The 16,386-nt window shown below is 37.6% G+C and overlaps 1 protein-coding gene across 2 annotated transcripts in view; it reads right to left on the minus strand.

Annotated features, from left to right (window-relative positions):
- Nucleotides 1–9,204: 9,204 nt before the first annotated feature.
- Nucleotides 9,205–16,386, minus strand: part of olfm2a (olfactomedin 2a) — a 45,907-nt gene continuing 38,725 nt past the window's right edge. For both annotated transcript variants that reach the window (XM_072368590.1, XM_072368589.1), the window contains exons 3-6: nucleotides 15,800–15,955; nucleotides 13,968–14,187; nucleotides 11,817–11,923; nucleotides 9,205–10,191 (exon numbers count right to left, since the gene is read on the minus strand). In XM_072368590.1, coding sequence (XP_072224691.1) covers nucleotides 9,517–10,191; nucleotides 11,817–11,923; nucleotides 13,968–14,187; nucleotides 15,800–15,955 — 1,158 coding nt within the window. In that variant the 3' untranslated portion in view covers nucleotides 9,205–9,516. The remainder of the gene's footprint in view (nucleotides 10,192–11,816; nucleotides 11,924–13,967; nucleotides 14,188–15,799; nucleotides 15,956–16,386) is intronic.

A 16,386-nucleotide genomic window follows, 5' to 3' on the forward strand; every position in this document is an offset into this window, starting at 1 on the left:
CATTGGCTGTGAGGATTTTCTGACTAATGCATGTTGAAGAGAAATAATGACACCAATATGGGTCCACCCTCATGGATTTTTTTTCAGTGATTTCAGAATAAGCCTTTTGTGCTTTCTCCCATAAATGAATACCTAAACACCTATTACTGTCAAGCTCAATCTGTTTTAATGCATGCGTAAGGTGTGAGGAAATCATTTTATGAATTTGTTGGCATGATGAAGATGTATGAGATGTTTAAAACTGAATACATATTCTTTAGGTATGAATTATAGAACAGTTTGTGGGAACAATATGGATGTGCACACTGTCCATACAGGTCTCAACTTAGAACAAGATTCAGCTCACACCGAAGGAGAGACTAACAAAAACAACAAAGAAAAATGAGCAAGAGACGTAAAATATCTTATACTGCTTCAAAACACATGCTTTCATGATGAAACATTGTCACAAAAAGCAATAAGTCTTTTATAAAATGTCATACCTTATTACTCCAACTGTGACTGAGATGAAACTAAATAAAAATGGAATGTTTGCCCACGTCTCTATTATTAGTATAATACCTGTAATGTTACAAGTCTGCAGTCCTACATCGCAGCTATCAAAAGAGAAAAAATGCAAGAAAAAATGAAGTGCTGATTTATGTCACCTTTAAAATGTTCTTTGTATCTGCATAAGTCCTATAAGCAGATAAAGAAAGCCAAAATAGATATTGGTAATTTTAGAGTCACCAATTACCTGAAATGTACTCAGGACTGTGAGAGGAAGCTGAAATACCAAGAGCAAACCCATGCATGCACAATGACAACATGCAAACACCACACACAAAGACCGAAACTGAGGTTCGAACCAGGAATCTTTCTTTGCTAACCACCATACCAAGGAAATAATACAAAAATATTTTACTTTGTTATGCATTTATTTGAAGAAGACTCCTGGTTTGAATCTTGACTGGGGGCCCCTCTGTTGCTGGATCCAAGGCTGGACCCATCCCAGGTGGCTAATTTCCCCCACCTAAATAGGAGTGTCGTTCTCAACTTTTAGAACCAGTGTGAAAATCTGATAATGCTTTATAATACATTTATGAAGATATTTATAAACATTTTATGCATTGCCTCTATCTTATTAATTGGGTGAAATAATGATGGCAGAAGACTATATTTACACTTTTTGTGGGAAGTGCAAGACTTTCATTTAATCTTGATCAAACTGGGACGTTTTTGATAACATAACTAGAAATGAACAAAAAATAAATAAATTGGAACAACAGCACTTTACTTTCAATGTATATATCATGCCATTTGTTGCTTTTAGTTAATATAATTGATTATCTAGGATCAGAACCATTTTTTATACCATATGTACATGCAAGTTATTAGAATTTGGATAGACCAGCTAAAACAAGACTGATGACCCCTTTCTCATTGCCACAAGCAGCTTGTTTACCCTGTTCTCTGATACTGAATTCTGACTGTAACTGTTCCTCCCAGAGACAACCTTACATACAACAGGAAGGAATGATATTCAACTATCCTTCAGGCTGTGGGGAACCAATCCTGACTTTTGAAAAAAAAAAATGCTCATCAAGTTTATAGATTGAAGCTGCCAGCCCTACTCATGGGACTGAAAGTGCTGTCAAGCAATTCATCACTTGATGTTTGACTCTTTGTTTGAAATTACAATGCAAACAAAGTTCACTCTGTGAAATTTCTTTTTATCATCCATTTTCTTCCAATTCCAACAAAGGATAGATACACTAGTTTTGAAATATGTTAGCAGTGTTGCGAGAAGTTGTTAGCTTCTTTACTAAACTAAAGGATGAAGGGTAACAGCCCTGTTACTTTACTAAAGTAAAAGTCCTTTTTTGTTTCCATTGACTGAACCCTTGTTTGAACAGCATTATATTATATTTTGTAGGCCAGAGCTTGTTATGTGTCAAGCGTTACTGTGTACACTTTTATTATAAGCCTGTGTGCATCTTTGTGCTACTCTGATGCTCAAACAGATGAACTGATTTGAGACAAAGTTATCTTCTAACATCTGGTGAGGCAGTTGTGAACCAAGCACAACTAATTGCATTGAGAATTACCTCACAGCAAGCAAATGTTTTTGTCATATGTTATTGGGCTTATCATTAAAAAATTCTTGCATATCTCTCATTAAAAACAAAAAGTAAAAGAACAATATGTTACATGGATATATATATGGCTTACTTTTGGTGCAACTATACCTCTGTGATCCACCACAACAGAGTGAGATACTGGAAGCAATGAAGAGATGGCTTTTGATTTGGCCCTTTAATCTTATTGCATTGAGTTTTGTGTTTTAGTCACAGACCACTGCAGATCTGTGAAATGGATTCCCCTCTTTTGCCAATCATCTATAAACAAAAAAAGGTGCTATCTCTTCTGGGAACCCCTCTCATCTCTTATGATTTTGTGGTGAAGAGAACCGCATCTTGTTTCAGTGACATACAACCTAAAGGACCCCTCTGACAGTTTTCACACCAAGTCTGGGTTTCACTTTGTCTGCCACGCTTGTCTGTCTCCCTCAGAGCCCTTCACTTATCTTATCTCTAAATTTTTCACTTAACATTGCTTACATTTCATTGCTGCTTGTAATTCTTCCCCTTACTTCTAATACTGAGTTGTGTATCGTTGGGGTATTTGGTACACCCTGTCTGAGAAAAGAAGCTCTTTTAATAAAAACCTGTATCATGCCGTTCAAAGATGAAATCTTAACCTGCAAACATCGCATGCTAACAATGCCCCCAAAAATCCTCTACTTGATTACAATTGATGCCTTGTGTAAAAGCTAGTTTATAAAAAGTACATATTTAAAAGCTTATGATGCATTGAGGTAATTTCAGTTTAAGTAGGTTAAGCTGTATTTAACCTGTGTTAAAATGGGAGAAAATATCAAGTCACTCATTTGTGTATGATACTTTGCAATTATAATAGCTTCTGGGCTGTGAGGCACCATAATCCCTACTTAAGAGTTGGATATGCTCAGGGAGCAACAAAGTCAGAGCCTAGACTCTAAATACACTATAAACATATTCTGCTTTCACAAAATAGTTCAAGTTGGTAAGTATTTTATAAAGAGTCACATTAAATATAGTTAGAAAGGTATTTGTCAGAGTAGTCTGCAAAGTCAGACCAATCTCCACAACACTGTGACAATGGTGGAAAATGGTTTGGCTGTTTTGCCTTCACATTCAGTCAGGGAATAAAACGTCTTGGCTTGTTTGAATTTCTTTAAAGGTAATCACAATCATCTTGGGCGTTAGGCCAGAAATTCTCTACACTAACAAAATAAACCATTGCAAGCAGTACTAAAATATTGAAATGGCATAAACTTTTAGTAGGTACAATTAAAGTCTTGTTAACATTTGGATGTTGTAGAAGGAGATACAAAGGAAGGAATTTGAAGTTACATAGTTCTGTATATTTGATATGTATTTAACACTGAGGCTCTTTATAAGCAGAGCATAACATTCAAATTTAGTAATTTAGACACTTCTATCCAAAGCGACAAACAAATGAAGAACAACATTCAAGTTTCAGAAAGAATTGATGGCGAAATGATGTGCCAAATCTGACATTAACGAGTAGAACAGGTGCAGAAGTGCAAAATAAGTTGAAGGTTGAACATGGTTCTGCAAACCCTCTACATTGGTCCTTTGTAGTTGCACCTCTACATGTAACAGAGTGTCACTGGTACTTGGAGCCAGTCTCAGAAATATGAAGAAAAAACGCTTGGTTGTGTTGGTCTGACTTTAGTCCTTTAGCTTGTTCTGCTGAGGCCAGACATAATACAACACAGAAGTAATATCAGAAGTTTTGGACTGGCAGTCTGGCAATTCTGGCAAATGCTATATAGGACCAGATTTGACCAAAGGGTTGCAACACACTTTATGTTGGAACAGCCCATCTGAGTGGGGATTTAATTTGCCCCATTTAGAGAGCCTATACGTGTTCTGCAGGCTATGGTGCAGGAAATGCCGCCATCACCTCCCCCCACCAAACAGCTGTTACACAATAAGGACAAACAATCCAAAGAGAAAAAAGTAAAGCACATAAAGTCATACAGAAATTTGAGGTGTTGAAAAATAATTGAATTCAACACTTACATTTACAAGCAATGTTACCAGTGCCATTGCTTGGCAAAACAATGGTTTCCTCATGCCGAATTCAATGTGTTGGGATATGTTGTATTTTCAGCTCTGCAGGAAGGATCAAAATATTGTGAGTCTGGTGGAGAGGATGTTTGGTTTCAAAAGAGTGCTAAAGGCACTATTAATTAGGAAAATGATGGAAAAAGAGACATATATGAGAACATATATCAAGATAACAAACATTTGTGAATTTTCCAATGAAAAGGTAATTGTAACCACTGTATAAGGACATAGGAATGTAGTCTGCTGTTTAATTATATAGATTTTCTTACTGTTTGTTTTGTGCTATATGTACATTGTGTCGATGCTTGTTGTATCCTAGGTATATTGTTACTAATGCCTCAATGCGCTACCAAAGAGGTTTCGTTCCTGATGCAATGACAATAAAGTTTATTGTATCTTATATATGTCTCAGTATCAGTTCCATTCACACAAAAGATCGTGTTTCCATCAAAACAAACTCTTCCAGAGGATGGAGGCATATCTAAAGTAGGAACTGGGTTTACTTAATTCTTGAGTTGGTGTCTGCATTTCTGCTTCTGCCTATGAATCAACCTATGCACTCTATCAAAGCAGTTCTCTGCTGCCACCTGCACTCAATCTGTTCAAGTCCACCTAAAAATGCATGCTCATGACCACTTTAAGTAAATCAAATTGGCAAAGCCACTGTGTAGTAAGTTGTTCTCTTTGGATTTCTGCTCTGCATTAATGACGGCTGTTTATACTGAAAAATCTCTTTTGTTCAATACGCGGTCATTCATTTTCACAGAAAACTTTATCTTAAAGTTGTTTCTTTTGTTTTACATAAGGATCTTTACGGTTTTGTATTAAAGAAATGTTCTAGCAAAGTATCTATTAACCCATTCTGCGAATAATCTGAAGTAATTGTTGAGGGTCCTTTAAAACCTCTTAAGACCCGAGCTCTTGTTTGATATAAATTTTTTATTTCTCTTTGCTTTTTGGGCTTATTGGGACCTCTTAAGTATGACAACTAAGCAGCATCTTATGACATGATGTAGTTTTAGAGAAAAATTATGAAAAAAGAACGAACTACTGTGGTAATTTAACCAAAAATGGGATGTCCATGTATGTGGACGCGAGGCCATTGTTTTCTCATGCATGACAAACACCGTAGTTCCTAACTTACAGCTACATTGTTGTCTGAACTAGTTTTTTAACTATTAAAACCATTTGTTTGTAATGCCATAATTAGTTTTCAAATTAAAAGACATATTCTCGCGTGTGAAACTGCCCTGGTGTTTGAAGACCACATTGCATGACTTTAGTTTCTTGCCATCAGTACACCGTTTTGCTTTACGGTTCCATGTAAAGCTTCAGTGAGTAGATAAGAACACGAACCATTTTGAATACTGAGACATTGGTGCTACCTTGTGAGGAATACTGGTCCATGACCTCTTTTTAAGACCATAAATAAACAGGGGTTATATGATCCCTTGCAAACTCCTACTCCCAATTTTTGGCTAATTTATTACAGTAAATGAATTATATTGTTGTAGTTGTCCAAATAAACAAAAAACAACAATGGCAGATGCAGCTGTAGACCCAAAATAATGCTACTGGTGAAAGTGTGGTCGCAGAGATAATGTGTACAAGCAAAACATGGGACAAGAATAAATATCAGATTGGATTTTACTGCTGGAGAAAGCACAGATAGACATCAGGGTGACAGACGGCTGCAGAGTTAGCTTCACTGTTGCTAATGGTAAGTTACAGCTGATCAGCTTTCTTGTTTTGTCATGTTTTCTTTACTTGGCTCTTAAGATACGATAGGCAGGTTTATATTCCTCAAAAGAAAGATCAAAGAGACAAAAATGTCCAAATTTAAACAACACACTGAATTCCTGTGTTTCTCACACTTCTTCCCTCTGATCAGAATTGTCCCACTAGATTTGATCGTACTCCATTTCTGCAGGTGATGTGTAGCAAGATAACTGTGAGCTTTGAACTGTTACCACTTTTTGACTTGTTGGTCATGTTTTATTGACTCCACCACAATTCCAAACCTCATATATGCACTTGCTTGTGAAATTAAAACAGACTGACAAATTGAAATTTCCTGAAGAAATGTAGAATTTCATCTAACTCTCTCAAGTCATTTTTGGGATGCAGATCTCTCATGATGAAACGTTAAAACCAGGAAGCTTTGGATATGTTTAAAGCTCAAACCAAATGTTGCACTCATACAGATGGAAACAGACACCAAATTAGTTTGAACAAATTTTAGTCCAGATCACACTGCTTTTGAGAAATTGGAAAAAAAACATAAACTTGATCATTACAGAGCAAGCTAAAGGTGCAGACAATAAGAGAGAGATGAATAAAAGGAGGAAAACGTGTACGATGAAAAACTGAAACAAACACATTAATGCTGCAGAGGCTTTACAGCATGGACACAAAATGACTCTGACGTGTTTAAAGGAAACTGCACTTTGTCCAAATTTTACAAATACACAATGATGGCATTTTTTTGTCAGTATTATTCTAGGTCTTTGGAGTCATTACCATTGCTTTCAGTCCAGTTTTTGTCTTACTCTCAAGCTGGAGCACACAGGACACGTAAGCACTGTTACTGAACAGCTATGGCTGTGTTCTGACGAGTTGGTCTGAGCTGGAGGCAATCTGCTCTGACACAAATACAGTGATACAATACTCTAACTGGGTTATTGTAATGATGTGTAACTATTCATCACACAACAATCTTTAATCTTTGTTATTACTACATTGGCTACTACCCACTGGTCTGAACATCTTTTAGCACAGTGAATGGAACTTACAAAAGCAATGTTTGAATGCAGACAACAATTGCTAAAAGATAGCTTCAGATATCAATCTTCAACACTTACTGATACCGTAAGACCTTTTCATTTCTCATTGAGCTTAGAAATATGACACCGTGTGAGGAAAATAAATTGAAAATGAAAAAGCAGTGTTTCATAAGTAAGCTGACAGAATAAATATAAAAACTTCTTTATTGTAACTAAAGGTGTTTGTAGTCTCCTTAGTGTCAGCTGTGGGAGCAGTTAGCTGCATGTCTTACAAAAGAAGGTCCTTGCTGTGAACAGGTATATGTTCTGTTTTTCAGATGAATGACTTTTTCCAATCTCAATTTGTGTGATAGCAGAGATTGCATTATCTGTGTGCAGTCAGCTCTTCTTTCACTGCTGCTAGTTAAGGAGAATGGTTTGTTGGCTGGAAAGTGTACTACCCTTTTATACAGTCATTGCCTTAGCCAGTCATGCAGAGCATTTTATACCTTTTTGTGCTGGTGAAACTGTAACCTTTAGTCTTACCAAAAAACCCAAAAAAGTCTGTTAAGCACGTCTCGTTACACTGTTTTAGAAATGCGTGCACATACGCTTTACTCTTAGCTTTCCCTCAGCAGCTGTTGAAGTCCAATCTTTTTTATTTTCTATTTTAGCAGTAGGAAAATATAGAGCTGTGGACTTGATTTTACAGTGGAAGCATATTAAACATTCATACATCATTTCTGAGTTTGTTTATTGACCAGTTCCCTCAATACCTGCATTTGCTACACAGTTATTTCAATACCACAACCACATTATGTCCCCTTTCACTATGTAGATTACACAACACTATTTTTATCTGGTATTGTATAATTTTGTTTTGTATTGTGCCTTAAATGTCAGCCACTGCAGTGTATGCACTCATAGAGGTTCTCTCCTGTAGTCCTTGTTGACAGAAAGGTCATTTAGGATGAATAGGATCACCATGGTTACAAAGGACAAATAAATGGGACCTCCTATCTCATTTGACATCTTCAGAGTCCACTGCAAATAATGGATGCATCCTTACAGACCTTAAACATAAAAGGAGTAAAATAATGGCACACAGGAATATTTTCAGTAGTAAAAATGAGCAATACACAGTAAAAAGTGTGCAGTTTGAGATTTTGATATGTGCTCTTCTGTTTGGTAGAGCACATTTTAGTGACTATACTGTATGTCATTAAAAATATGTGTAGATAAACCTGCCTGAGTCACCTGTGCCACTTGGTTTAAGTATGGGCTTGTAAAAATGGTTTGATGTTTTTGATAATTCTATCATGAAGTGATAGCTCAACCATTTCTTAAAAACATTTATTGTTCTAATTATTGCCCCAAGGAAAATGAAATGCAAAGCAATATCTATTCTTTGCTTTCTTCTTAGTGAGGAACATCAAAGGGTTAAACCATTTTCTGCAGAGAGCTCGAGGGAAAAAACAGTGCAACTAACAAGATTAAAGTAGATTGGAGCTTGACAAGCAACACTAACAGTGATGTGTTATTTCTCTGCTCAACTGTAAATACCTTTTACATTTCTTTTATCCCTTGTGTTCTTTGTGAAACCTTTACGCCAACACCTATGCCTTTTACCAGATGTTTTGCTTTCCCTCTCAATCACCATGGTAAACTTAAATGAAAGAGATGGCTGTTGCTGTTAAATTTAACACATTTGTGTTCATAAAAGCCAGCAGTTTTATTGCCAGGAATGCAAAGAAGCCTCTGAGCTGGCTTTGTTAAACGGGTGGAATGTTTTCAAAGATATGGAGTAATGCAGCACTAGAGATTATCTTGTCAGCATTCACATTCTGTCACCTACAGTTGTGATAACACATCATATTGTGTTATGATTTGACTGTAGAACTTAAAGCCACTCAGTACTTGTCTAATGAAAATAATCATTCCACAATTAGAATAATTTTGAAATGATAGCATTTAAGATTATCCACGTTTAGGGTTTTTAGTTAGGAAGCTTAAAAATAGCGTCTATTTATCTATAAAAACATTTAATTATTTTCATCATCATCATCATTATTATTGTTGTTCTTTTTGTGTCTCTCATATGATTAATCTAGCAGATCATATCATTGATACCCACTTCGCTTCATTTTTAGAGGAAATAGAAAAACCACAACAGTGATGGTTACAAAATTAATATTTTATCTCTTTTTGTCATTTAGATATTAAGTCTTGTTTGTTCACAGAGAAACAATGAAAATTCAACATCATAAATGGTAAAGAGGATGTTTATTTGTCATCACAAATAAAAAGAACCATGCTTACTCATCACATCAAGAAAAAAAAAAAGAACCGCCCAGTCTTTATTTCTTTACCGACCCTGCTATCAGAGTCTATTTTGAGAATGTGAATAATAGCACTCTATGAAGATTGTAATTCTTTAAAAAAAATCCAAGCCTATGCCCACACATTAAAGCCCCCAACCCACACCTCCTAAATCATGTACCCACCTCCACCCAGCTCCTTTGTCCCTCCTGAACAATGATCACAGCATTATTTGAGTGGGTCGTTTTTTTAGGCCCTCAGTCCCCAGAAGTCTTAATAACCTGGAAGAGTGTGACATTATAGAGCACCTGGTGTCCGTTGTTCCAGGTGTATAAGACCCTCTCCCTGGGGTTATAGTCCATCATTGAGATGTGGGAGTACTGATTGTGGAATGGGATGTCTGTGTATTCATAGGTTGATGTGTTGGTGTAGTAGGCAAAGTAGATCTTGGCACCAGCTAGGTGGGAGTTGGTAACATAAAGTGTGCCGCAGATCATAAAAGACTCCCCAGCACTGCGCTTAGGAAAGCCAGTGTCCCAGGTCTGGAGCACCTCCAGACTCTGGGGCTCCAGGCGGCTGATGACAATGTTCCCAGCATTGGGTATGGTGGTGTAAACAGCCCAAAGGCCGTTCTCGTCAGCCATCAGGTCGATGTCAGAGGAGCCACCCCAGGAGTAGGGGAATGTGTTGTTATAGCCGGCCCCGCTCAGACTGCGCTGCACCAGCACGCTTCGAGAACGGAAGTGGTACTTGATGATAATGTTGCTCTGGTACTTATTGTAATACAATGAGCCATTGTAGACCACGTGGCCGGTGCCTGCCCATGGGTGTGGAAGCAAGTGTTGCACAAAGTTCTGGCCCTTCATGAAATCATTCATCGTGCGGTATTCCAGGACACGTCTCCCCTTGAAGTAACCATCCATAGACCACACCTGTCAAAAAAAAAAGAACAAAAATGAATCCCTCCAGAAAAGAGAGGTCAAACTAAAGCACCTAATGAAAAGATGTGAAGCGAGCAGGAGATTAATGTTGTGTTGCACCTGACACAACTGTCTGCATGAACACCATTTGTGATTATGTTTTATCATCACCGGCAGAACTCCCAAAAGCAAAGTGAAATTGATGAGTGTGTGTGGTGAATCTACTTGTTTGAGATTGAGTGTTTGCCCAATTTACAGTTGTGCATACACAAATGTGTGTGCAGAACTATTGATGCATGTGGATGAACATGTTGCTTGTGCTTTGCAGGCAACCACTGCTCGTGCTCCCTGCCCTTTCCAGTCCACATTTACAGAAAATCAATCCATTTAGCGACTCTGTCTTTTTCCTCAAGCACTCTCAGCGGATCTCTCTCCTGACATTGCACCTCTCCAGTTGCATCTCCCATCTCATTCCCTCAGTGCTTCCACTGAAGCACAGCTCTGCTTTTAATTCATTCAATTAAACTGCACCTAGATTAGATATTTATTTTGTTCTTAACATATCAATAAGAGCTTTGCTAAAATAATGTTCTCTGTCTGATTATCTTCCAACAATCTTTTTCTCTTGTCCTTTTCTTGTCTAATTCTTCGGTGTAGAATAGGCACTTTTCAATTGCCGTGAGGGGAAAGAATTGTTATGGGATCAGGGGGTGGGGTTGTGGAGCATTAAGCATGGTTTCCCCTATGTTTGCTAAATCAGTCCTTCAAGCTGCGCAGGAGGCAGGAGCTGAGCCAGGCTAAAGTTCTGGCACAGTTAGACAAAATTTCTCCCTCCCGTCTGTTTGGCTCCTGAGCAAAAATGTTCAAATATGATTATGATGATTGCCGCAGATGTTGATGTATCTGCCTATTAAAGCAGTGTGAGACTGATCTAAAGAGTCTAACATGATCTCAGCAATTCTGGTGATTAAAGACAAAGATCAGTGCATTTAGTCACAGGAATTGACCTTTTACTGCTCGCAATAGCTGTTTGTCCTGTTATGATTTATTGTAGTCAGGAGAAAGGTCAAACTCATCTCTCCTCTTAAACTTGAGCTTCAGCTTTTATTTTCTCCTAAGAATCCCCTCCTCTTCTATCTCATATGTCAGTATTATTTTCTCTTTATTTCCTCCTTTGAGTATTCTTCTTCCCATCTTTCCAACCCATGTATACCTGCATGACATCTGTAATCATTAGCCATTTCAATCAACCATTACTATTTTGCCTGAGTCCAGAGCATCTCAGAACACTCCCGGTAATTATCCAGGTAATTGAGAAAACTTTCGGCCAAAGAACCCATCCATTTATCCGCTGATGATGAAGTGATTTATCAGCTGAAGTTTGTAATGATAGAGGAAGACAGAGAGGAGGAAGAGAGATGCAATCTATCATTCACTAAGCTTTGTAGTCCCTCCTTTTAGAGCTCACAAGAAGTCCTACTCAGGCAAAGCAGTCAATCAGTCATTAACATACCATGACAGCACCGCTGTGAGGAATATTCTTTTTCATTGAGCAGTTGATAAAAGTTCAGTTGACTTTGTTTATCCTCTGTGCTTCTTGAGCTTCAAAACGGGGAGGGTAAGATTGAGAGACTCACTCTGTTGTCTGAGCTGGGTATCATGGTGTCCGTCATCCAGGAGCCAAACCTTGAACCTGATGCACGTACTGTGATGGGATTACTGACACCAGTGAGCTTTCCGCAGCCTGAGGCACAAAGAAGCAGAAGAGACTATGATATATTTCTAATTTTATCAAATGTTTCATAAAAGCAAATGTGTAAATAAGCATTTTGTTTAACCATACTCTTTTCATTGTCAGCTGTGAATTACTGAGGGTCTTTATCATTGTTTCTAGATTCTTCCAAAAGTAGCTGTTGTGTAACTAGACGAGTTCATGTTTCATAAGCTTTCTCCTTGCTATCAGCCCTCTCTGGTACACAGTGGCTCTGTTTACATACACAACATTATGCTGATATTATACCAGTCAACAAGATTTTATTCTGAATAAGACGCCGCCATGTAAATAACATTTTCTGAACCCGATTAAGGTCATATTCTGAGTAAGCAATAATTAGATTAGACTCTATAAAGTATACCAAACATACTTGCATTATGTATGAATATACAAACCTTTGCAATATAACATCCTACCAGATATCTTGCAACACACAGTACTGTTTACAATGCCTGCTCCAAGCTCCAAGAGTTGCCCAATCTGCTCATTAATAGCGAATTCAGGCTTGTTTTTAAAACACTGTTACTTGTTTTTATAGATAGTGATGCTTGTTTCTGTCACAAGATCTGGCAACACTGGCTCAGCGGAACAGAATGACTGTGGTTAAAAAAAGAAAAAAAAGGGAGAGACCCAAGTAGTTTACTGCTCTGAGTTTTTAATGATGCAGAGAATGTAATGTGGAAGTCCATCATTATTCAGAGTATGCTCTGTAACATGTAAACCAGAATATAAATTGAACTGCAACTCATGTACCATAGGCAGAAGCACGGATGGTACCAGAAGGGCGCTGGCCCCTGCTGAAATGTAATTGGTCCCTATAGTGCCTCTTTCCAGTGACTCGTGGCTTGCTACTTTATTGAAGAATAGAATAATAAAATTACTTTAAACACGTCTTACAATAGTTATAGTTATATTTATTAATCATAGAAAATAAGAAGAGGAAGTAATACAGTAAAAATATCTATGTAGATATTTTTGATATGGACTAGTAGCGGCAAAAGGGTGGTGTGTTCCTTCTATTGTATTTCTTTATTTTTAAAGTACACTAGTGCTTAAACAAAGACCTATTTTTCTAATCTATTTGAATGTAGATATTTGCTCAAATCTCAAGCTATAGTCAACAACAAATAATGAATTGCTGCTGAAATATAGATATGCATTACTGCTGGACGAGTACTTTAAGCGTGACCCCTTTATGGTCCACGACTTTGAAAAACCAAAGATCCGCCACTAACATGTACACTTCACAATGGAAAAATGGCCTTTTTTTAGATTAAGGTCAATTATCGGACTATTGCTGTCCAGTGACTACATGTTAACCCACATTTATTGTGAAGCCATATCCATGCTTGTTCTTTCCTCTGATAAAGTCTTGATTATATAATGGCATTGTGATTTGACAAACACAATCTGACAATGGATGTAATTTTAACCATGTCTATGCGTAAAATTATCACTTATAGCTAAAATTAGAGTGGATACAGCAACTGTCTCATCTGGAGAAACAAACAAAAGATGTCTGGACATGTACATCTTTTATCTGTATATTTGTATGTCAGACACTGTGGGTTTCACAGAATGTCCTCCTCTGTAACTAACTGAGTTCATGCAGTAGGAAAACAAATCCTTGCAGGATGGCTTTGGTTAATCTGTTCTACAGAAAGAACCGAAGAATTTGCTCTTTATCTGCAATAACAAACAATTCTGAGCTGAAGATGAAATTCTATCTGCAGTCTTCTTTTGTTAAGTCATCACTTTATAATATATGTGTAAATTCATCAGTTTAAGCTATAACATTACATTAGAACATAATAAATTATTCATTAAGCCTCTTGAGAATTTTTTTCTTTTTTATCCTATCATGCAAATCATTTCAGCTTTGAGCAAATTGAAAATGTGGACAGACAGAATTTTGAACGCAAGCGACATTTAATCTCTTAAATGACATAATGTTGTTTGCTAAAGAGTTTCAATCTAAGCTGCCTACACAGAGCCATTTGAACATTTTCAATACCTAATTTCTGCATGCATGAGTGGAGCCTGGTCTCCAGTAGCAGGACTCTCTGGCGCAGCTCCTCGTAGTCGTAGGCCCCCATCTCCTCTTGAATGGCCATAAGCACCAAGGATAGATTCCTGACTTCTTCGCGAAGTCGCAGGATCATCTTAGCATCAGCCTTGTATTGTTCCAACACTGGCAGCAAGGGAAGCAACTGGGTCACCTTGTCTTTCAACTCCTATTGCAGAAAAGGGGAAATGGAGAAGTGGTGAAAAATGAGGAAAGCAGTTGTCAGCTGTTAGTAAAGAAGATTGCACAAATGAGGATCTTTTCATTCAATCTTCAACAGCTAGCACATATCTCAGTCAGGAGCTCAGGATAACATTTTTCCATTCACTTACTTTATTTGAGATTTACCCCATTCACACATCACCTCTGATGAGATTTCATGGGTGCATTGCTGACATTTTCACTTTATCAGATATCTTTATTTTTCTTTACTTATCACTTAAACGTCAAATATTAATGCATTTTACATTTAAAAACATTTTCCTAAGTCACTGCAATGATCAAGCTTCTACCCACTTGTCCTTTTGAGTAGCAGTATATTTATCATATGAATACATATGTCTATTCTCATTTACAAGTAACTGTATGAACTGGAAACCCTTAATTTAAGATAATGCTTTCAGTGTGGTCAAATCTTTTCACTGTCTTCTGGAAAATTTGCTTAAATTAAAAACCATGCAGTTCCTGATGGGAAATTTGTCCTACGGCAGGAGTGCAGGACACATGATGGAAGGCAGGCTGAATGAGAGGAAGCTAGATGGCTCAAGTGAGAAATCGGTGTATCAATAAAGTGCTGCCACAGGAGGGGCTGTTTCCTCCTTGTTAGAGTTTATCGTAAATCTGGTGATGGAGCAGCTCTCTGCCCCATGGCGCCGCATCATAAATCTAATATTCACTTTTTCAAGCAGCAAAAATTTGCTCTCGTTAATCTCCCACATTCTGCCATTGGCAGCTTTAAGCAGCGCACATTTATCAGCCAACCTGCTCTGGTCAAATTCAGCTTTTTTTAAAGAATAGAAATATTGTATTTTCATTCAGACATAGGCAGTAATGTAATACTTCCCACACTGCATATTTGAGCAATCTCAAGTTTTACTGATGAAGTGACTAATTTCAAAGACATCTTCATTTCCCTCATTGGCATGGCTTTCATAAAACGGACTGAAAGCCAAACACAGCCATTCATGCTTGTCTTGTTGCTGAGACATGGATCCAGTGGAAATGCACACTTAGCATTTATCAGGGCATCTTTTAATCAAAGAATTTTATGGCCCATCTCATATCTGTAAGAGTGTGAGAAATGTGGAGAAAGCCCGGGCAAGACAGCTTGCTGACAGGAAGACAAAAAGGCCCACTGATAATGGCAGCTAAGCCTTCGCTTCTATAGAGATAAGGTAGAGATAAATGTGAATATATGTGCCTGCTAAGAGCAGACGCCAGAATGTTAAGTATATGAAGTAGCAACAGAAGCTGGGTGCAGAGAGTAATACAGAAATAAAAACACATTTCTTCTTGCTGCTTTTAATAATTCAAGGGAATGGAATTTACTTAGATTAGCCTACCTCAGTGCGTGACCCAATAACTCAAGATATAGTACTGCAATAGAATTTGTGTATCAATGTTTATTGGGTCCTACTAAATTTTATTGTGTGTGAAGAGCAAAATAAATTGCTTTACATCTGCTAAAGTTTAGCAATCAATTTCACTTCAACAGTATCTGCATTCACTTGAGAATTAGTTTACAGAGTCCAGTGTACAGGAGCTGACACACGGCCAATTACCTGAAAGCCCTTTGGATTGAGGCTGCGGGGATTTTCAGTGGCCACCTTCAGTTTTCCATCGACCACTTTCATTAGGCTCTCTGTGTTCCTTACATACTGTAGATCTCTGTAGGTTCGCAGGTCCAGCACCTCCATTGACTGGCTAATGTTCTGAACCTATCATGCAAACAAACACACAACAGTTTTTGATAATTCTATTGTTTAATCTTAAAGGAGCCATTTAGATTTTCTTCAGTCTATTCCCAGAGTATATAGTCACCACTCAATTATATCTATTCAAGCTTCACTTCCATGTTGACTACTATTAAGAGGTTATCTGTCATTTAGTTAAACAAAACTAATATTCACCAGTGATAGCTGCTGAGTGGCTTTCACTCTAACATCACAGGTAGTATGTCCCCTGTTTGGGAGGACTATACTCAACATTTTCATCCCAGAAAACTCTGTGCCCTTACATTGTGGACGTGTTGGTTAGTCTGTGGGTTTGTCCTTCAGTTTACTTCGGCCTGTTTGCTGCAATTAGTTACAGCTCCTTGGGGATAAGTAGGTATGGCAAAAATAAATTAGACTCAAGGCATCTTTATATT

Source organism: Leuresthes tenuis, unplaced genomic scaffold, assembly GCF_036924035.1.
Source record: "Leuresthes tenuis unplaced genomic scaffold, fLeuTen1.0.hap1 SCAF_17, whole genome shotgun sequence".
Taxonomy (NCBI): domain Eukaryota; kingdom Metazoa; phylum Chordata; class Actinopteri; order Atheriniformes; family Atherinopsidae; genus Leuresthes; species Leuresthes tenuis.